General features: G+C 43.3%; 1 protein-coding gene across 50 annotated transcripts in view; it reads left to right on the top strand.

Moving 5' to 3' along the window:
• Nucleotides 1–13741, top strand: part of LOC125988574 (protocadherin gamma-C5) — a 239431-nt gene extending 225690 nt beyond the window's left edge. For 39 of the 50 annotated variants that reach the window (XM_068650693.1, XM_068650691.1, XM_068650692.1 and 36 more), the window contains exons 2-5: nt 7243–7301; nt 8923–8976; nt 10306–10403; nt 11665–13741. In XM_068650693.1, coding sequence (XP_068506794.1) covers nt 7243–7301; nt 8923–8976; nt 10306–10403; nt 11665–11951 — 498 coding nt within the window. In that variant the 3' untranslated portion in view covers nt 11952–13741. Of the gene's footprint in view, nt 1–11; nt 3552–7242; nt 7302–8922; nt 8977–10305; nt 10404–11664 lie in introns of those variants that run through there. The other 11 variants (XM_068650714.1, XM_068650713.1, XM_068650688.1 and 8 more) reach the window with 3 other exon arrangements.
• Nucleotides 13742–22348: the final 8607 nt, after the last annotated feature.

The following is a 22348-nucleotide window of genomic DNA, read 5'->3' on the forward strand; positions in this document are numbered from 1 at the left end:
AAATCAAGTGACATGATTTCAGAATTCAGGTCATTGTTGTGAATACATTTTAGTAAATGGCACCGTTTCCGTCTGACATATTACACAGGTAGGCTATTTTGTTTTGCTGCAAAAATAATCAAGCAATATGTCGTACTTGCGTAATGTAATGATTCAAAAGACAATTAACGTGTTACAGCAGTACACAGTAGATTGTTTGATAAATAATAACCACAATAATAGCAGCAAATAAAATCAGGCAATGCTTGAATACACTGAAGCGCTACGTTAGGCTGTGTTGTTCATTCCCCCCACATCATCTATTTTTGGCTTAATTTAGATGGGACAAGCCATCCCAATTGACTGCAAACCTCGATAAGTAAGGTTTAATCAGGCATGCAGGTCTTCACTTATACGAAAATGACCCTCTAAATTGGAAAAAGGTTCATCCAAAAGTCCAATTTTGAGTGGAATAAGTACTTGACCAAATATATCGGAGTAAATTCAACTTTAAAAAAAAAAAAAAAAAAAACTTTGACCTGCATTATTTTGTGCGGCATTCTTGTACAATTTGTGAGGTCGGTTCGTTTGGATATGGCTCCCCCTTATGGGTGAAAATATTTTCCGAACTTTTTTGCCCCACCACTCGCAACTAGAACCCCCATTTTTTACATAGTAGGCTATATTTGCACGTCCTTATTTTCTATTGAGTTAGTGAAAGGGGAGTCAATGAAAAAAATGTTTGCAGCGTACTGTATTTGTGCGCGCGGGGAAGCGTGTGCTTGTGAGTGAGAGACGTTTGTTGCGCCTGTGAGTGAGTGTGCAGCAATGAGGGGGAGGCCTCTTGTGTCATCTCCACGCCCACGAGTGGAGCGAGGCAGGAGAGAAAGTAGCCAGAGCGAAGTTGGAGTGGAGGGGGGCGAAGTTGAGTTTTTCGGCCTCGTTTTCCCGTGAAAGTCAGCGGTCATGATCGCGTCAAAACTTGCCATCCCTCCCGCCATGCGGATATATTCCCAACCGAACTGGACGGACTCGTCTTAACCCAAAACAATAATGGATACAAAACGGTGAGGGAAGAAGTTTCAGCGTTTTCCTGGACAATGGAGTGGAGGCAGAGGAAGCGCCCCGCAGGAGGGAGCCAGCTGTCGCGCCTCTTGTGCTTTCTGGCCTGCCTCTCCTCCGCCTTCGCCCAGCTGAGCTACTCCGTGTCGGAGGAGCTCAGTCCGGGATCCATCGTGGGGAACATCGCGAAAGATTTAGGCCTGAGCACTCGGGCCATTGTGCAAAGGGGTCTGCGTGTGGTGTCTGAATCAGGCACTCAGTATTTTGAGGTGAGGCAAGCGAGCGGCGATTTGGTGATTAAGCAGCAGATTGACAGAGAGCAGATGTGCGAGTTGAGCTCGACCTGCTCACTACACCTTCAGATACTTTTGTCGGATCCTTTGGAGATCCAACGAGTCGTGGTGGACATCGTGGACGTGAATGACAACGCTCCGAAATTTTCCACCAGCAGCGTGTCTTTGGAGGTGTCCGAGGCAGCCGCGCAAGGAACAAGGTTTCGCTTGGAGAGTGCGCACGACCCCGACGTGGGGACCAACTCACTACGCACATACCACCTCGCAGAAAATGACTTTTTTATATTGAATGTCGAGGCAAAAAGTGACGGCAGCAAGTTTCCAGAGCTTGTGGTGGACAAACCCCTTGACAGGGAGGCGCAGGGCTCGTTTGAGCTGCTGCTTACGGCTGTGGATGGGGGGCAGCCGCAAAAATCTGGCTCCACGCTGCTTCTCATTAAACTTTTAGACGTCAATGACAACGCGCCTATTTTTGAGGAGTCTGTTAAAAAAGTGCGCCTGTTGGAGAATGTGGCACTGGGCACTTTAGTGACGAAACTGAACGCCACGGATGCGGATTCGGGTCGCAATGGAGAAATATCATTCATGTTTAGTAAATACACGCCAGAGCGTGTCGTTAAACTTTTCACCGTGGATACGAAGAGCGGGGAGATTCGTGTGAACGGCGAGGTGGATTATGAGAAAGGTACATCTTATCACATCACGGTGCAGGCCCGAGATGGGGGCTCCCCAGCGATGGAGGGCTCCTGCAACGTCCTCGTGGACGTCATCGACGTCAACGACAACGTGCCAGAGGTCACTCTGACGTCACTCACAAGCCCCATCCAAGAAAACTCCGCCCCTGAGACGGTGATAGCCCTCATCAGTGCTCGAGATCTGGACTCGGGCAAGAACGGTGAGGTTAGTTTAACCATTCCACAAGGTCTGCCATTCAAACTCAACTCAGCCTTTGGCATGCACTACAGCCTCACCACGGCAGGGCCGCTCGACCGTGAGCTTGAGTCCGAGTACAAGGTGGTCATCAAGGCCACCGACGGCGGCTTGCCCCCCCTGTCCTCGCAAACCACCTTTGTGGTAAAGCTCTCCGACGTCAACGACAACGCCCCCACCTTCTCCCAAAACTCCTACTCGGTGGACATCCCTGAGAATAACGCCCCGAGTGCCCCCATTACAGCTGTCTCTGCAACTGACCCGGACCTGGGGGACAATGCTCGCATCACCTACTCTATTCTTCCAAGCATGGTGCAGGGCTCCCCCATTTCTTCCTACGTCTACATCAACCCAGAGAGCGGCCAAATCTTCAGCATGCGTTCCTTGGATCACGAGCAGCTGAAGGCCTTCCGTATCGAAGTCCAGGCCCGTGACGCTGGGACGCCACCTCGGGCCGTCAACGTCACTGTCCATGTGTTTGTAGTGGATGTGAATGACAACACACCCATGATAGTCTACCCTGCGTTTCCACCAGACAAAGGACTTCAGCTCAGTGTTCCCCCATCAGCTGGACCGGGGTATCTCATAAACAAACTTGTGGGGGTGGATGCGGACAGCGGGCACAATGCCTGGTTGTTTTACTCCATCGCCCCGGGACCGAATGCCGGCATGTTCCGTATCGGGGCGCACTCTGGCGACCTCCGTACAGCCCGCAAGTGGGCTGAAGAGGAAGAAGGCTCCACTTATGACATTGTGGTCATCATCCAAGACAATGGTGAGCCGCCCAGGTCCAGCCGGGTTAACATTACGATCACCGTGGACGAGAAGGGAGTAGCGGATGATGCTCCGGCGAGACCTCACCACACGCCGTTCTCGCCGCGCAGTGGGATGTCGGACATCACCTTGTACCTCATCATCTCTCTTGCCTGTGTATCAGGTGTGTCTTTTATCACTTTTGCCATCCTGATGGTACGTTGCCTGAGGCACCGCGGGCACGGGATGGGCGACTCGGACTGCTGCTACTGCTGCTATAGTAATCAGCGGTCCGGCCGCTACCACCAAAGGCCCGGCAAGGACCTGCACCTGCAGCTCAACACAGACGGGCCCATCCGTTACATGGAGGTGGTGGGAGGCCCCCAGGATCCGCACACGCGCACCTACAGGCCCTGCTACTCCACCATATCCAGCAGGAGTGACTTTGTGTTCATGAAGACGCCAATGATGAGTCACAACAACACGCTCAACACCACTCTCAGCAGGAAGCACCTTATGAACTCGGCCAGTGAGGTGAGGAGACAACACTGGGTTTGGGGGGGAACCACAAGATTTCTCAGCGGATTATACTCCCTGGCCACAACTTTAGGCACACCTGTCCTACAAAATCTGCCTTACTCATTCAAATCGTTTAGTGGCAGTGGCATTTTTACAGTGAAACTCCACAAATTTGCCTATTTGTGGATATTTTAAGGGCAATGTATGCGCTGTTATTTACTGAAAAAAAACGATTTGCTGTTTTTATGGTTAGATGACATGTCTAGTATTGAAATTCTTGATTTGCGGCCAAGGAACTACGTTGATGTCCAGGAGGAGCTTCATTTTGTCGGGTTGTACCTTTATCAGATAGGGAAAAATGTTTTGATGCCATTTTGTGGCATTTATAGTTGCAAAGCTATTCGGGTGAGCTTCAGTTACTCACAGATTATAAGAGCATTTACAATTCTCAAATTGTGTACAACCACATACCATTATCTTAGTTAAAGAGTGTTAGCATAATTGTTACTAAATCAGTGTAACAAATTAAAAGCCATTGATGTGGCACCTCTGTTGTTAGGCAACTGATGTAGCACAATTTTAAAAAAACATTTTATTTTTAAAGGCAGAATTGTGGTTCTTTAGTTGGATTGTATTAGATTTGCTAGTGAACATTTCTTAATCAATTTGGAATCTCCTCGGGTCTTTACTAGCTGGTTCCAATATTTTAAACAACCATGTTAATAGAGAGTGTGTCAAATTGAGGAATCTTGAGTGCTTCTAGCAGATGGTAAGAACGAGACATCAGATTAAAAACAAAAAAAGGAGAAATGCTTCTCTTATATTGACTTAGTCGCGAGAAAGCTGAGAGGAAAAAGACAACAGAGAAAGATGGGTCGTGAAGGAGAGGAAGGCAGGCAAAGGAAAAAAATACTCAAAGGAATGGAAGAAAAAAACACACTATGGTGCAGACAGGAAGTCACGGGGTCATATGTATGGCCCCTGACTTCCTGTTGACCGCTGATGAATAGTTGCAGCACTCTGTTCTTACTTCCTTGGTCAAAATGGTGCCTCTCTTAAGATTCAAAAGTATGAATCATCCTTATTCAGAATATGGTTCATTAAACCTGAAGTGAAGTCATACTATACAGCACAAAACAATGTGTACTTCCCGTCATATGCTTTAGCAGCCATGTCGTTTTTCATGAAGCTTTTGGACATTCTTCCTCTACACTGAATTAGCTTTGCCCTCAGGTCAGCAGGGTGCCATCTGTCGCAGTGTTCCCACGTGACACGTGCTTGCAATGAGGACAAGAGAACTAGTGAGGAAGAGGAGAAGATAGAGAAAAGGGATGGGTGGCTTTACACACACGGCAACAGCCGGGGCTTTCTTTAATGCTTTTAGAAGGGCCGCCATCACATTAGCGTGGCCGTGCTTGAGGTTGCGAGTGATAAGTGGGACACACAAAGAGCCCCACGGTAGCAGGAAATATTTAGAAATGAGCCGTGAGCCCTAGTGACTAATGTTCCCTCGCTTCCAACGCCATTCTTTTGTAACAAGCTGTCCGGAACACTTGGTTGAATATGCCCTCAGCAATGTTTAAAAATAGAATGTCCTTCCTTTCGTCTGCTCACCATTGAAAGCATCCCCGTTTTGGAAGTGTTAAAGTAATCAATATCAAGGTCGTGTGTTTTGTTAGCTGTTCATAGTTTGTTTATGTGCAGGCTAGTCAGGTTGTTAGGCAAATACAGCACACTCGTTTGGACATTGAAGCATTACATGTACCAAACTGGCTCATGCAGTTGTGGGAAAATGTCCTTAGGGTTTTGTCAGTTAACCGGTTGTGTTTGTTCAATAAAATTAAACGCACGCCACGTTTCCTACTGCGTGTGTTCTTCCTTTCAGCAGCCATTGAGCTGAGCAGGAATAGATGAGAAATTCTACAACCTATTCTGTATATGTGTGAGAGAGATTGTCAGACCAACAGAGCAAAAAAATGACTTCCTCCTTTCAGTTAAAGCGCCAGATGCTGTCCAGCCAAACTATTTTAACCATCATACAGTTTATCATCTGTGCCTCCCAAAATACAAAAAAAACACCAGATGGAAGGAAATATATTTTGTCTGCACAAAAAATCTAGTTGTACCAGTTGAATGATGCTTCATACACAATCACAAACGTATTTCGGTATTTTTATGTTGTCTGTTTTATTTTAGCAAAACAGATGTTCGCCAGATGCTCTCATTTGCTTTGCAGGTCCTAATTTGTTTGTCTCACTCAAATATGTGGCAGATGCAGATTAAAAGTGTTTTACGCTGGTATGAAAGGTCAAATGCACCCTCTGGTTGGATGAGATGTTCGAGTTGTCAGATCAGCTTTGGTGTAGCTAACGTTGGCGCAGGATGTGTTCATACCACTTTATGACAACATGTAAATGCTTTTGGAATATCACATCAATGTGTAATGAAGCCTTTTATCCAAGCACAGTCGTAGTTTTTACCCATGACCTCGACATTGTGTGCCAGAGTCGGTCACACAGCTGGAATGCCGGGCCTCTTCCTGGATGTTTGCCTTCACTCGTGGCTCAATCGCTTTTTATCAGAAAAACACACATGCCACATTGAGCAGAGGCATCCATTTTTAGAATGAAAGAAGTAGACTTTAGAATCATGAGCCAAGCTGTGGCCGAGGGTTGAGGTCCACCATCCTACTCTCATTCACAGATAATGTGGTTTAATTTTGGGATGGATGCTGAACTCGCTTCATTTTTGCCTTATTTGTTGCCATGACGTGGGAGACCATAATGACATATTCAATGAATGTCACAATTGAACATTACTGTCCCAATTGTAAGATTTTTCTGGCCATGTTTTAGCTTTCAATCATACTCTGCGGGTTGAACATCTCTTTTAATAATGTACCGCATCACCTTCCCGTCCTCTCGCTCCGGGAAGCTCTTGTGTCGATTAAGCGGACACAACATGGAGCTCAGCCAGCCTCCGTTCACTGCATCATTGCACAACAAGAGAAGCCGGGAAGAGGTGGGAAAGAAATCAACAGTCAAGACTAGAGGGCTCGTTCTGTGTGGCCTGTTCTCATGCAAAATTTAATAAGATTTTGAATGAAAAGTAAAGGACAGAAAATCGGCCATCCATCCATTTACTGTACTGCAGTTCAACGTCTCAGGGAAGCTGTAGCCCATCTGATTTAAAAGCTGCAATTATGAACGGAAAATGTTCCTAACTCCCTTAAAATGCAATTTATGACACAGAAATGTTGAAGCAGAGTATCTGTAGTCTCTCTCTAGTTCTAATACAATCTTCAGCTTTTCACTCAGTTTCCACCGTGTTTAACTGTGAAACATTTAATAGAGTCACATGAATGTTTAGAGACATGAGGAAAAAAACGGAGCTTTGTCAAGTTTTCCATCTGATGCTTATTTATGTCTTCTCTTCTTCTTGTTTCATTTTCCCATTACGATTTTCCATTTTGTCTGAGGGTTTATGGTGGTCCAGATACCGCTTCCTTTAGTGTTGCTCATTTTACATAGCGTACAGATGTTTGTCTGGTCTTGATGCAAAACTGCCAACACACACATATCCACACACGCATATGCACAGATGTGTCAGCCACAAAAGCAACATCACATAAAATCCAGTGAAAACCTCATCAGGTTTGTTGATCTTGAATGTGCGGTTCATGTTGCAACTTCTTTTCTCTTTGCAGCAAAAGCCACCCAACAATGACTGGCGTTTTAACCAGGGAGCAAGACCAGGACCCAGCGGGTGAGTCAACCCGCACTCCTCTTACTCACACTCACAGAATGATGAAGAAGGATGAGAAATAGTTCTCAGGATGCCATCATAACGCTTTACCTTGTGGTTACGTACGGGAGGTAGTCTTTCACCCTCACACACTCCTCAGCGATGCATCCCTGCTTTCTAAAATGGCTGCCGCAGCCTCCTCTCCCCCTCCCTTTCGCGTTCCTCTCCTCTCTGCTTGCTTCAGTACTGCAGATGAGCGATGGTGGCCAGAGCTAGTGGGGGAGGGAAGGAGAGGATGCAGTTGTTCTCTTCTCCTTTCTTGACATCTGAAGCGTGTTTCTAATCAAGCTGACACCAAGGGATGTATTTGCACTCAAACTCTGCTTTTTTGGACAGCGGGCGATCATTACTACTGGTTGCACCTTCGGGCACGTATTGTTATTGCTCCGTGTCATGGGTAACATTTCTCAATGATTGTTGCACAACACGGTGCTGTACAGTATTAGCCCTTAAAAGACTAGCTGGGGGAATGAAACAAGCGAGAAAGCTGTTGAGAGAAATGCTACATCAAGCAAAACTTGCTTCCCATGCCTGACATGTAAATGGGCACGGATAAGATTCTAACCCGCAGTTGGAGCAAACATTCTGCCCTTAGTAGAATAGCGACAATGTCACAATGGAGCAGATCTCCATGAAAACTGAACAGTTAAGCGAAGAATTGTCCATTATAGATCTCCACTTTTTGTAGGTCTAAACATTGACTTGAGGATTCATGAGTTATTCTGAAATGAAGTAGAACCATGTAATTCCACCCAGGTCATGGCAATAATGAATCATGTTTTTTTTAGCAAAAGCTGTGGTACAATATTTTACCAGGGTTCAAATGTAGAAGTCTTTTAATGGCACCCGATCACCCTGACACACACACATATACTCACATACATAGAAACGCTCACACGCAGGCACACACACCAATAAACTATTTTCTAACATGTGACGAACCAAATTATTGACCCCGGCCGGGTCATACCAAAGACTATAAAAATGGGACCCATTGCCTCCCTGCTTGGCACTCAGCATTAAGGGTTGGAATTGGGGGGTTAGATCACCAAATGATTCGCGAGCGCGGCACCGCTGCTGCTCACTGCTCCCCTCTCCCCCAGGGGATGGATTAAAATCACATGGGGATGGGTTAAATGCAGAGGACAAATTTCACCACACCCAGATGTGTGTGTGACGATGATCATTGGGAAAAAAAATAAAAAATAAAATAAATAATATTTCATGTTTGCTCCACTATCATTGTGAAATACGTAATATCCCATTTCTGAATAGAGATGGAAATTCCTTTTTTTTTTTAATTCATCGACTGACACAATAATTGACAGAATAATCGATTACTAAAATAATTGTTAATGGCAGCCCTAACGTCAATATTCAACTGCTTGAGATGTAGAAACTGAAAACTATTAGAAACCGCATAACACAACACGCTACAACCACAATGAATCAGTCAGTGAAAACTGAGCCATATTATCTTCTTTTAAGCAACCCTCATTGTCTAGGCCCTCATTGGACTGTGCAAGTGTACATGCACAAAGTAAACATGTCTGTCAGACTGTATAACATGTTGTGTTTTTAGTCCCCACATGCCATACGGTACTCATATACGATGGACGCCGAAGAGTGGCACAAGGTACTAATTTAGACCTACTGTAGAAACTGGCCACTCTCTGCCCTTTGTAGCTGACCAGCAATTGTGAAAATGAAATGGGCCTGATTGGTTTAGAAGGGTGGAGAGTTTCCTGTGATAGTGCACCCAGGCTGAGTGTGTGTGTAGCTGTTTCTAATACCTCATAGAGCTTGTGTTAGTCTCCCTAAAAGTTCGATGGGGTTTGTTGAGCTGTGTGCCTTTAGGCCACAATGCCTGCTGTGGCGTAGGAAGGACTGTGGCACTTTTTTTACGTGCAGTGTCGTCGTGCCATATATATGTGTGCAAAACCAAACAAAATAAAGCTTGTCTAATTTCCTCAGGCTTTACTGTGTTGCCTAAATGTTTGTGTGTGCTCTGTGGTTGCAGCCCAACAGTATCACATGTGGCTTTTCATGCAATTTATCAAATGGACGGCAGGGAAGGCTGCCATAAAGTCAATAAGATATGTCTTGAAACTCTCTTGAGGTCAACATGCCATTATATGCCGACTGAGGCTGGATGTGCCTAAAATGTCCCCGGCAAGGCAATAAAACACAGCTCGAGGATATAAACACCGGCCTCGTCGAGCCGGGTGTCCTCCCTCTGGACCGCAAGTCGCGATCTTGCCCACAGGAAGTGATAATACTGACCACAGGAAGAGCTCAACAGCCACAGACGGCGATGAGTGAGAGGCTCGTTTAGACTAAATGAAGCGCTCGCTCTTTATCTTTAGTGATGAGATGGTCCCTTCAAAGCAGGGCCTGGTGGCGAAACAAACATTGTCGAATTTTGGAATGCAGGTGTCGGGGCACAAGCCCCATTTTTTGCCAAGTTAATCTTCTTTCAGTTTAATTCTTCTGAACCGCAGGGGTGTTTATGAAGATCTAGTATGTTGTTGTGCATCACCAGTATAACCCAGATTACAAATCAGCTTGACCCAGTTGTTAATGGCACAGCTTGTGTTCGTGCGGCACTAGTGTGACTATGTGAAAAGTAATAGATGGTAGGTCTGCTCTGTTCCCTACACACGCAAATGGCACTCTTTGAATAAACAAGCCTGCCTGGAATTTGCCCACATGGAAATGATCAGTTTGCATCAACCCATGCTGACGACGGCCTCAGCATAATTGAACATTATTGAACAATGGTTGCTCAACGGCAAGCATGCACATACTGTGTGTGCGACTTTGTGTTAAGGTTCCAACACGCTTGCCACTGTGACGCATCACCACTCCACTTTGCTTTTGTCACCAACACAGAAAATGTCAAGCATGACCCACTGCCTATTTACAGTCGGGCTTACCTTCATCTTTCCCCTTTCTACACGCACAGGGCTGCCGGAGGACCTGAGGTTGCCATGGGAACCGGACCCTGGCCCCAACCCCCAACTGAAGCTGAGCAGCTCCAGGCCCTGATGGCTGCGGCTAATGGTGAGTAAGATACTCATTGGAAACTCTCCTCTCTCAATGCAGCTATTGCTAAGAAATAAAGAGTATGAGTTTAATGATTTTTCACCTGATTGTTTTATTATTATTATTTTTTGCATTGTGTAGCGAGCCAAAACACTCTTCACGAGAGAGGTTCTGTGAGAGTGAAGTGAAATAAAAAAAAAAAACGATTTTAGATAGTTTGTTAAATAGGACAAATAGTCAAACAAATAAAGAATAAAAACAAAAGGAGCATTTGGGTGACACTAAGACTGCACTAAGTCAAGGTAGGTCTGCGCGTCCGCACTTCCCATGTTCTCTCTCTATTGCACTCAAACAGAGCCCACACATTCTGTGACTCACTTGGAAAATAAGCTTAATGTGGACTATAAAAGCAATGCTTTAATTAAAATAACAGAAACAGAGGAGGGAACAGCTCTTTGGCAAACAAGCTTTCAAATCAACTGCTCTTTTCATCCCATTGTCAGTGGCGTGGAAAAAAATGATCTGTCCTTGTGCTCAGCTGTACCCACGTCAGCACAAAATAAGCTCGAGTGGCCCCGTCTATGTCGTTAGGAAGGAAAAGAACGGTGAAGGTCATCTCTAAAATCGCTGATAGGAAGAGGGATGTTGCACTTATTCTGGAAGTAAGCACAAGGTGTTTTCCCACCATGTTTACGTAAAGGAGCAACTGAATCGGTGGGGTTGGGGGAAGGGGCAAGCGTTTGTGGCTCTGCATTGCAGAGGCTGAGGAAGAATTATGAGCTGAGCAGTGATGCACACAGAGCAGAGGACAAATGAATCAGTAAATTCTGGTACATTTCCAGATAGTTCATAATTGGGCTGGGCAATTATGGAAAAAATAATAGTCATGATTGTTTTAATTTATATTGAAATTTCAAGAGAGATAAAGTATTTTGGGGTGTGGCCTAGCAGCTCTGGTTGACCATTAATTCAGTGTAAATTATTTCTTGCTCCGTTTGACTGTTTTCCTTTTGTATTTGTTTGATCGTCTGTGCGTTAAAATAATTAGTTGAAAGTGCATCAGCCACTCTCACTCTCTTTTATTTTTTTCAGTTAACCTTAATGGCAGTATATCTGAAGCTCACTTGTAGTCCCAATGTTGGCTCGCAACACAAAGCAAAAAATCTTTGCTTTCCCTCACTTTTTGGATGATTGCTTTTAAACAATTTTATGTTCCCCTTTCCCTCTCCCTCTTCCCTTAAACACTCCATCCCCTCACCCCACCCTTTTCCCTTTTCAGTGAGCGAGGCGAGCGGTACCCTCGGACCCGGCACGATGGGCCTGAGCACCCGTTACAGCCCCCAGTTCACCCTACAGCACGTGCCCGACTACCGGCAGAATGTGTACATCCCCGGCAGCACGGCCACGCTCACCTCCAACCCCCAGCAGCAGCAGCAGCAGCAGGCCATGGCCCAGCAGGCCAGCCAGCAGGCGCTACCCCCGCCCCAGCCCGGCCAGCCCGAGCCCCCGAAAGCCGCCCAGACCCCCGCCTCCAAGAAGAAGTCCACCAAGAAGGAGAAGAAGTAGAAAGGGAGGAGGAGGATTGCGCCATCGGGTCTGACGAGAGGTTTCAACCCCCCACACCCCACCATGAAGTATCGCATGATGAACACTTCTGACGGTTGTTTGGAAGTGTCCTGAAGGCCTTCAGGAGTCTGAACATGCCGAATACTTCTGCATGTAATCAGTCGATATTTGTTGGCTGGGTATGGGGGGTTATTGTGATTTCTTATCCTTTCCTTTTCTTTTCTTTTGACTAAGACAAGAAACCTCCCAAGGTTGACAAGTGATGTATTCAGAGAAATGTTTTTGTCTCTCATGTTGGATTTATTGTGCTCTTTCCCTCACGCGGAAATTCAGCTGTTGTGAGTACGCTAGTCGCCATGATATTTCAATGTAGGCTCGGCCTTTGCAGGATCTTCAAGCATACCTTTTGCGGAGATAAGGCTGCTCTTTTACCGCTATTACAAACTTGTCTGCATGCTCTTTAAAGGTTCAAACCACAATGTTCTAGTTTAGATTTGCTAACTATGCATCGCAAAAGCAAAAGAGGAGGATGGCACGCCCCCTCCCCCACCCCCCCTGCCAAATCGCTGGTAAACAGAATGCACATGTAGCATTTACCTGGCAAAAAATGACTTTTGTAACCATAGTTTCAAAAAGTAAGACATTAACTTCCTGTAATGACCTGAGCATGTATCCACAATGTGAGGTGTCCGGCTGGCTCCTCCCTTCCCCCAACCCAACCACTCACTGGCCGACATTGAGAGCCCTGAAGTTTTGCACTGACGTAAGGTGTAAATCACATTCAGATGAAGTATTTGCCCCCGCTGTTGACATTATTTTGCATGCTGCAATGGAAAAATTGTACGCCTAAGCTATGAAGTCCGTCTGGTCAGCGGGAATGATTGGGGGTTTTGGTGACTGCTACCAAATCCTTGTCAGGGTGGGCAACCTGGACTCCAACCGCTGAATGTACAGAGGACCTACCGTTGCCCCACCCACCACTAGCTCAAATACACTGGCCCAGGCTAGGGTCAAGGGTTCAGCGAGGCGATACCACTCATCATACTCGTCCTTCGCCACGATCAAAAATCCTCTCCCGCCCCCATCCGCTCACTTGTAAATAAACACAAGTTCTGTTGATGGTATGAGCCAGGTGTTTGTGTTGTAGGGACTCCCGCCGTCCAACCTTTTCCAAAATCAAGTCCTTCTCCACAAAAGCGTGGCTCACTACTGGAATGTGTTGCGTTTTGTTTTCCAAGAAAATTAAGAAAACCACAGATTTAAAAAAAAAAAAAAAAAATTATAAATGAAAATTTGAGATGTTCTTCAACAGTTTGTGTTGCAATGTAGTAACTAAGCACCATGCCAACTAACTCTTCAGTGTAAATAAAACAAAAGATAACTTTAGATAAGTGACACACGTAGACTAGTTAACTTGTGATATGTGTTGCGCATATTTTTGTGTTCATTTTCTCTTCGATCTTTTATCACCCTGTAAAGAAACAACAAAAAATATGAATATGTTTCTATCCTTCTGTAACCTCTCAATGTTCTTTTTGCGGTGATTTGATCTCGTGCATTCTCTTTCTGTCCATATGAACAAATGACTATAAATATTATATATGTGTATGTTCGTCCGCAGCTGAATTAATACTACTCTACCCTGCTGTATTATCTTTCTTATCAAATGCTTAGCCCCTCCCCTCCCCACGCTTTATCCCTGTGTTACTCTTATTTTTATGCTAATATTTATATTGCTGTTTTATTTTCTCTTGAACACTGACATTTCAAATAAAAAGATTATGAAATCAGCTATCTTTGCCTTGTTTTCTTACCATTATGCAATTACCATACATCTAATACAGTGTTTCACAACCTTCATTGAGCCAAAGCACATTACATCAGGAAATTCTTATGGCACACTACTAAACAAAAATGTTTCAAAAAAGAAGTACACTAAAATATTGATGACCTCATCTACATTTACTGCCAAATTGACTCAGTGTGAAATATGGGACTGTTAAGTTGAGCAAAAAGGGTTATGATTTTCTATCTTCATCAATCAAAAATATCTCCCTGTCCCAAAAATTTCAGGTTTCAAACTCAAGTTAGGGTTTCAAATAAAGGTTTTAAATAAGGTTACGGTTTCAAAGTAGGTTTTCAAACTGGGCTTGGAGTTTCAAATCAGAGTTTTTAACAAAGGTTGTGGTTTGATAATACATTTTTAAACTACGGTTAGGGTTTCAAACTAGGGTTAGTGATTTTTATTCCGCCTTCATCGGAGTGTCACTGGTGTAGTTGTGACGCGTCTTTATCAGCTGATGAATGAAGGTGTGGCTCACCTGTCAGATTTGACTCACCTGTCAAATCTGACAAGTGAGCCACACCTTCAGCTGATAAAGCCGTGTCACAACTACACTAGTGACACTGATGAAAGCGGAAGTACAAGCCGAAACATGTCAGGTAATTCAACCTAAACATCTTGTTTGTGATAAAAGAACCAGGTAATAATTGACAAGTGAAAACAAAATGACATAGTAAAACTAGGGTTAGGTTTCAAACGATGGTTTAAAAATGGGCTTAGGTTTTTGAAGTAGGGTTTTAAACTAGGGTTAGGGTTTCAAAGTAGGGTTTCAAACTAGGATTAGGGGTTTAAAATAGGGTTTAGAATTAGAGTTAGGGTTCAAAGTAGGGTTTAAAAGTAGAGTTGAGGTTTTGAAACTAGGGTTATGCTTTCGAAGTAGGGTCTCAAATTAGGGTTAGGGTTTCAAACGGGTTGTGGTTTCAAACTACGGTTTTAAAGTAGGGTTGAGGTTTCAAAGTAGGGTAAGAGTTTCAAATTGTGCGTTCCATGTAGCCTAATAATGCAGAGAAAATTCTTAAGAGATACACATATTGTATTTGGTGGCCACTGCAAGGAGCATAAAACCTTCCTAGGATCTTTTTGACTTACACAATAACATAGGCAGCTATAAATAGCCTCCTGAGACGTCACTGTGCAGGAGCAAATGAGCGGGCTCTGACTTGCTGCATGCTGCAGATGTTGGGGGATGGAAGCACAGATGAGATGTGGAGTGAGGGAGGTGTTTTTAAAAGGCTTGTTTAAAAGGCTTAAATGTGTGAACAAACAAATGGCAGGGTTCATATGACTTCAATAATATCTCAGTGACCTGAATGATGCATTATTCTTGCATTTATACACGTGTAAATCGTGACCTTCATAATCATGGACTATACTCTGGCGACTATATTTTTCTCCTATCTCAGGCTTGACTCACTCATCCACTTTGTTAGTTACATAGCAACTTCCCACTTATCACAAACAACCTCAACAGTCTGCAGTAGTCAGTCATTAGTCACTAATGAGCAAGTCAGCAAGTGTGAGAGACAGAAATCCATCTATGATGAAAATCATTTTCATATCAACAAATCTTCTGAAACTCCAAAGTAATGTATCCTCTCTTGCTTTAAAAAAGACCAACAACAACAACATAGGAACATTAGAGACATCCATTTGCATACCCAAAATGCCTGGCTCCCTTTCCCTACCTCTCTGTCATTGTGTTCTGTGGTTGCCATGGTAACTGTCAGCCCCAGTGAGCACGCCGTTCTCCCCTCCCTGCATTAAATCTGTTGCAGCAGCCATGTTGGCGTGGTCCTGCTGAGCTGCAGGAAGACAAACACATTGAACCTTTAGTAAGACCCAAACTACAGGAAAGGCGCACATGCAAGGATGCACACGCACACACAGATGAATCACACATAGTAAAGCACTGTGGCCTAGTTTTATCACTGGTATTGTGGAATGTTGATGTTGTAGCATAATCTAGACTTAAAATTCAGATTTAGAAGGAAGAAAATCCATAGTTTATCTCATTTGACGTCTTTACTCCGTCAAACTGCCATGTTAACGCCTTACAGGCAACTTTTAAATAACATTTTGACTAACAAACATGTGTAAATGCCATTAACGCTTACCCATGAAATTATTGCTTTAACTTATATGGTTGCTTGTTGATTATAAATCACTGTTCTTTCTGCATACCTGTGTGTAAAAATAAGTAAAGTTAAAGTGGATGACCAGTCTGACTGACTAATGTGTGGGTCTTTGTTAATCTACAAATGGACAGGTTTTACATAACTGTTGTAAACCAACAACAGTGACATGTTGCTGTCTCATTAAATGCAGTCAGAACATGAAAACAGTGTCTCTAATTTGTTAATAAAATCACACACAATACAGAATGACATTTGACAATTGAATCTGAAATATAATTTCCTGTCCACCTAACCCATGAGCACTGCAGCTCATACACGAGAGTTGCACATGAAGTGACAAGGGGGATAGAAAGGATCTTTATTGTGGTCCGTCTAATGTATAGCTTCAAAGTCACTTCATCAGATGATGATTCACAGAGACTGGTTGTGTCCCAAGTTCCTGAATGTGGCAACAGAGAATAGAGAAGCGCTTGTTCTCTCGTGGCCTTTTTACAGCCCCCTTCTGTCTCGCCTAATTAAGCACATTCCCACTCATTAGACACAGCAACACATAACAAATAAATGCAGTGACATATAGCTGAATTATCCAATATCATAGGTGACCGCTTTCCCTTGTAATAACATTACTCAGAAAATAAAAAACACAATCAAGAAGAACAATTACAAGCATTTTTTAATTAGGCAAAAGTAGTCAAAATGTTCTGGGATCAAATCTTAGGTCAGGCCTTCCCATGTGGCGTTTCAATAATCTGCTTTTGCGTTTTCTCCAGGTACTTGGATTTTCCCCCATATTTCCAAAAACATCCATGACCATCATTAAGGACTCAAAAAATTTTCACCGATGTGAATGTGTAAATAAGTCTGTTTTGGAAAATGACTACTTGTCTGTATGTATTTTATTTCTTAGCAAAGAACTCTCCTTCATTATAATTATTTTAACTGCATAAAAGTTAAATAAGCAAAGCCAAAAGCACTGTGTAGCAAAATGAATGACCTCTACATTCATTGTTCAGCAGCCACAGGAGAAAAAAAAAAAAAAGAAAACAGCAGCTCATTTCCCGCCACTGAGGGTAACATCTGATTTTCATTAGTAAAGAGAAGGATGTGATGTCATGGCAGGACAGGAAGTTGGCGCATTTTCCCTTCTCACCTCCTTCCCTACAATCCCTATACAAAGGAAGGAGCCTACTCTATTGCAAACTTCCTCTCTTCTTCCTTCCCTTGACCCCCCACCCCTCGCTTTGCTGCAGCTGTGTGTCATGGTGCCTCCACACATGTTGAAGGGAGGACACAGTGCTTCTCTGTGCTTGCTCAATGTGCTGGATTTACTCCCGACAGACACACCTGACTTCATCCGATGGAATAACTTTTTGATGTGTGTTGTTTGCAATGCCATCATTGACTGCAAGTAAGAAGATGAAGGATGCACTCGATTTCTTTGGATGGATGTACTTCATAAAAAATTAACAGGAAGAACCAATTTTATCCTATCTCACTGAGCCATCTCCAAAAATAGATTCTGAAAATCCTGCATGACATCAGTTACTCCTTTAAAGAAACAGTGATCACTTATTATAAATAATGTTTCATTACAATAACATTTAAAAAGATAAGAATCATCATTTTGTTAAAACAATTCCTGTCCGAAAGTATCACATGGCATGACTTAGGACGTTCCGCAGTCTCCTCACATCCTTGGTTTAGTCATTATCACCAAATTTAGCATCTTTCTCACACACTATTCTACTAATTTGTCTTTGGCACCAATTAAACTGGAGCACTGGAGCCTGAATGTTGCTATGGCTAAAACTAGCCTGATTTAAAGTGACGCGCTGGCTACAGACTGGACTGAATCGGAGTAAAGAGCACAATGCTCCCTTTCAAAGCTCTTTTCCCCTCTAGATGTGAAAAGGCCCCACTCTGGTCTTTCTTACTGCAGTCATCGTCTGGCCTCATCACCTCTGCCAAGAGCCCTTGCGCTGTTTTATTTTACAGATGGGAGTTTGGAAAGCAGACAAGGGGAGAGCAACTGAGAGACAGGAAAGACGAGGGAGAGACATGCAAAGAGCTAGCAAGGAAGCAAAAGAGGGATGACTGAAGGTGTAATGGCATACTAAGTCACATTGTGTGCACAAAGTCGCGTGATCTATTGGTAGTGTGAAAAATCAACAACACAAATATTCTTTGTTCTCCAGCAAGTCAATGCTGATTCAATAGTCCCCAACAACCAGTCTGGAGGCGCTGCTTGTGGCTGAGAATGACAATTAGACTTGTTAGCTTTAAGTATTCTGGGACCAAGGCATTGGCATAACGTGAAACACATACAAGATATTTGATACAACAAACATCGACATTGCAAGACTTGTAACGTTATGACTCTGACATTGGCATTCTATATGGCTTTATGAATGCTACAAGCGTGTGGAAATACTTGACCAAAAATAAGACCTTTTGCAAGTCTATCCTAAAATACAGTAAAATGTGAGATAGAAAGAGTGAAATAAAATAATGCTTTTTGATTTTTTTTTATGCAGTCAGGGAAAATATTGTTTGATGTGGGAAGGGTCTGTGATGCAACAAAAGCTTGGCGACCCCTGTGTTGGGGCATCAAGGCCGTCCATCTGGTGCAGTAAGGTTTTTGGCATTCTCTACCCCCACCCTGCCCACACACAATAACCCCAATCCCTCTTGCAATCACGCACACACACGCACACACACACACACACACACACACACACACACACACACACACACACACACACACACACACACACACACACACACACACACACACACATTCAGCCCCTGCAGCCACCACACCCCCAGTACAGTGCTAAGTATCTCATCAGCTTCTCTTCACTGCTGCCGTTGTCATGGAAACCTAAAATTCCCCCATGCAAGCCATGAAAATGTGCTTGTGCGCCAAGCAGACAGTGACACAGAAAAAAGCATGTGGACAACTCTGTGCCAAGGTGACAGGTGTTGCCGCGGAAATGGTGCAGCTGCCGCATGGACATTTCGGACCAGTAAGCATGCATAAACCCCTTCACTTTTCTGTGGCTCAGATATACAGTAGACCAGTGTTTCCCAACCTTTTTTCATTCACGGCATACCTTTTCATTGGAAAACATCTCGAGACACACCACCAACAAAAATCTGTTAAGTGTTACACCAGCTTCTATATTAAAATCAGTTATATTACAACAAAAGACGTAAAGTTCTATTCCTATATACCGTAATTTCCGGACTATAAGTCGCGGTTTTTTTCATAGTTTGGGTGGGGGGGCGACTTATACTCAGGAGCGACTTATATATGTTTTTTTTTCACAAATTTTTACTTGATCATTAAGACATCACTTACAAGTATAGTTGACCACTTCCCATGTTATTTTTAGTATAGTTGATCACTTCACATGCTTTTATTTCTTTATCTTGAACATATTCAAAACATAAAAAATAGAGAAAACATCAAATAAAGCAATTAACACTTTAAAGCACCATATCCAAGTCCACTGTCTGCTGTATGTACACTTGCTCCATTTTTGCTCCTCTTATATTTATTATTATTATTTATTATTATTTGTTTATTTATCATTTATTCAATACTCTTATTTATTCATTGTTAGTGCCTTCTTGGGGTTTTTTTGTGTTGCTTGTATGCATATGTGTACTATCTCACCGAGGGATAGTGGAAATGTAATTTCAATCTCTTTGTGTGTCTTAGTATATAAAAAAATATATCGACGATAAAGCAGACTTTGACTTTGATAAAACAACCAAAAAAAATTATATTTTCAGACGAAACTGGATGAGGGCGCTCTAAATTTTACCGTTGGCCGTGACTCATCAACTGGGTGGGCTTAAGAAAAATGGCACCAAAAAGAAACTCATATTTTGCAGGTTACAAACTTCAAGTTGTAAAATATGCAGCTGAAAACAGTAATCGAGCAGCAGAAAGAAAGTTTGGAGAACCATGATGTACCAATGGATTACTATTTCAAGTGACGTCAGTAGCGCGGCGCGCCGGTTGTTTACATACAAACGTGCCCACACAAGGACTACCATCATTAGCGGTGATCATTTCTAAGTGACACGGAGGACAAAGAGTTTGAAGGAATTAAGGATTTGGAGTGACATAGAAGGTTTGAAAAACTATTATGGCTTTTACGCACGCCCGGTCTCTACTGAGTCGGGGGCCGACGCTCGGCCGAGTGGCTGTCCGCTGAACGGTGCGCGGGGCTCGGACATGGCCATTACGCACGCCCGGTCCTATGCCATGGAGCTCTCGTGTCTGGAAGTCCACGCCGCCACACGCTTGGAAGTTTGTTTTGTTTAATAAAGAGCCGTATACCAAACCCACGTCTATCCTTGTACTTTGTTAACGCTACAATATAGTTATATACTAGATCTGTGGAATAAAGACGAGGCTGACGTCAGGGCGCACGCGCGGCGATGTTGACAAAGGACGAGGAATTTGACCGATGGATTTAATGGATTTAAAGTGCACGGATGGTTTGATAATATTATTGGCTTATATTATAGTTATTTGAAATATAGTTTATCTATCGTTATATGAGCCTGTGGAATATTTTGAAGTGCAAGCGCCCTCAGTCGCGCGCACCCATTGTTGACAAAGAACGATCGATGGATTTAATGAATTGGAGTGACACCGATGGTTTTATAAACATGTTATTCATGTAATAGTTGTCCTTAATCACTCTATATGTTACGTCAGGCCCGTTCTCAGCTCTTTGTTTGAGTTTGTCACGTTAGCATACCTATCGTTTAGCCTGTTGTTGCTATTTAATGAATTGGAGTGACACTGATGGTTTTATAAACATGTTATTCATGTAATAGTTGTCCTTAATCACTCTATATGTTACGTCAGGCCCGTTCTCAGCTCTTTGTTTGTGTTTGTCACGTTAGCATACCTATCGTTTAGCCTGTTGTTGCTATCGTTTAGCCTGTTGTTGCTCGTTCATGACTGTTTTTGGTGTGGGATTTTGTCGAATAAATTGCCCCCAAAATGCGACTTATACTCCGGAGCGACTTATATATGTTTTTTTTTACTTTTTGGGGCATTTTATGGCTGGTGCGACTTATACTCCGGAGCGACTTATAGTCCGGAAAATACGGTATGTATGGAGAGTTGAATAATTGAATAAAAATAAATACTAAATATTCTTTAAATTGTATTTCTTTTCTTTATGAAAGTGAGTTTTTGAAAAAAGGTTTTAGACAGTGTAAGGAATAAACTGTCACTGACTCGTAAATTCCCTCCTCCATCTATCGCTCGCTGCTGATTAGTTGTTCGCGATGATTCACGAGTGACAGACAGCATTGCTGCTATACCAGCCAACACACGTTATGCCGACGTTGATGTGTTAATTTTGTATTTGTTGATTTATTGGATATAGTTGATGGTGTTATTATTCTGAATGTCACTTGGAAAACATGCTGGAACGCGGCCCCAAGGACTAGAGCTTGACACCTGTGACCTTTGACCATGATATTTCCCTAATAAATTGACCTGTTATTAGGTACAATTGAAAATGGCCGTGTACCTAATGGACTGTCCGTGTGATTCCCTCGTTAAGTGCACCTGCGTGAAAAGTTTTAGCTCCTGCAGAACATGAAAGTGACCAAAAACTTTTCACGCAGGTGCGCTTAACGAGGGTCACTTGGAAAACATGTTGGAATGCGGCCCATCGAGGACTGGAGGTCGACACCACTGGTTTAAGTGAAAAGTGCCACACCAGCCCTCACCCCCACTTTCTGGCTGGTTGATCTGTGACATCACTCGGACACTCCATTAGGTACACCGCCATTTTCAGATGTACCTAATAACAGGCCAGTTCATTAGGGAAAAATCATTAATGGGAAATGCAATTCACGACTCATTCGGGTGTGGCACTTTTCACTTTCACTTAAGCTTTTTCCCTAATGAAGTGGCCTGTGATTAGGTACACCTCATGGACACTTCAATAGGTACACTACACGAGGTTAAAAAAAAAAAAAGAATAAATAAATAAGAAAGTGTAGCGAACGATTCGGTGAACGATTCTTTTGAACGAATCTTTTGAGCGAACCGATTCTAAAGCTTCAGTTCACTTGAGAACTGGAATGCACATCACTAGTACAAAACAGTACAGACTGCCAAGGACTGCCAGGTCGAAATAGCTGACTGCTTAGTGACGCGGGTTTTCTCTTGCTAAGAACCTGGTTCGAGTCCAGGTGTGAGCATATACTTACATGTGCTTTTAGAATTGGAACCTTGGTTTGTATGCATATGCAAACAAATGTAAGTTTTTATGTGTAAATACATAAAGTGGCCCTGCCCCCAAGTTGGAGGAGCAAACCAATGGACATATTGGAAACATATTGGAACGCGTCCCCCAGGACTAGAGCTTGACACCTGT

This window comes from Syngnathus scovelli, chromosome 1, assembly GCF_024217435.2.
Source record: "Syngnathus scovelli strain Florida chromosome 1, RoL_Ssco_1.2, whole genome shotgun sequence".
In the NCBI taxonomy this organism is placed as follows: Eukaryota; Metazoa; Chordata; class Actinopteri; order Syngnathiformes; family Syngnathidae; genus Syngnathus; species Syngnathus scovelli.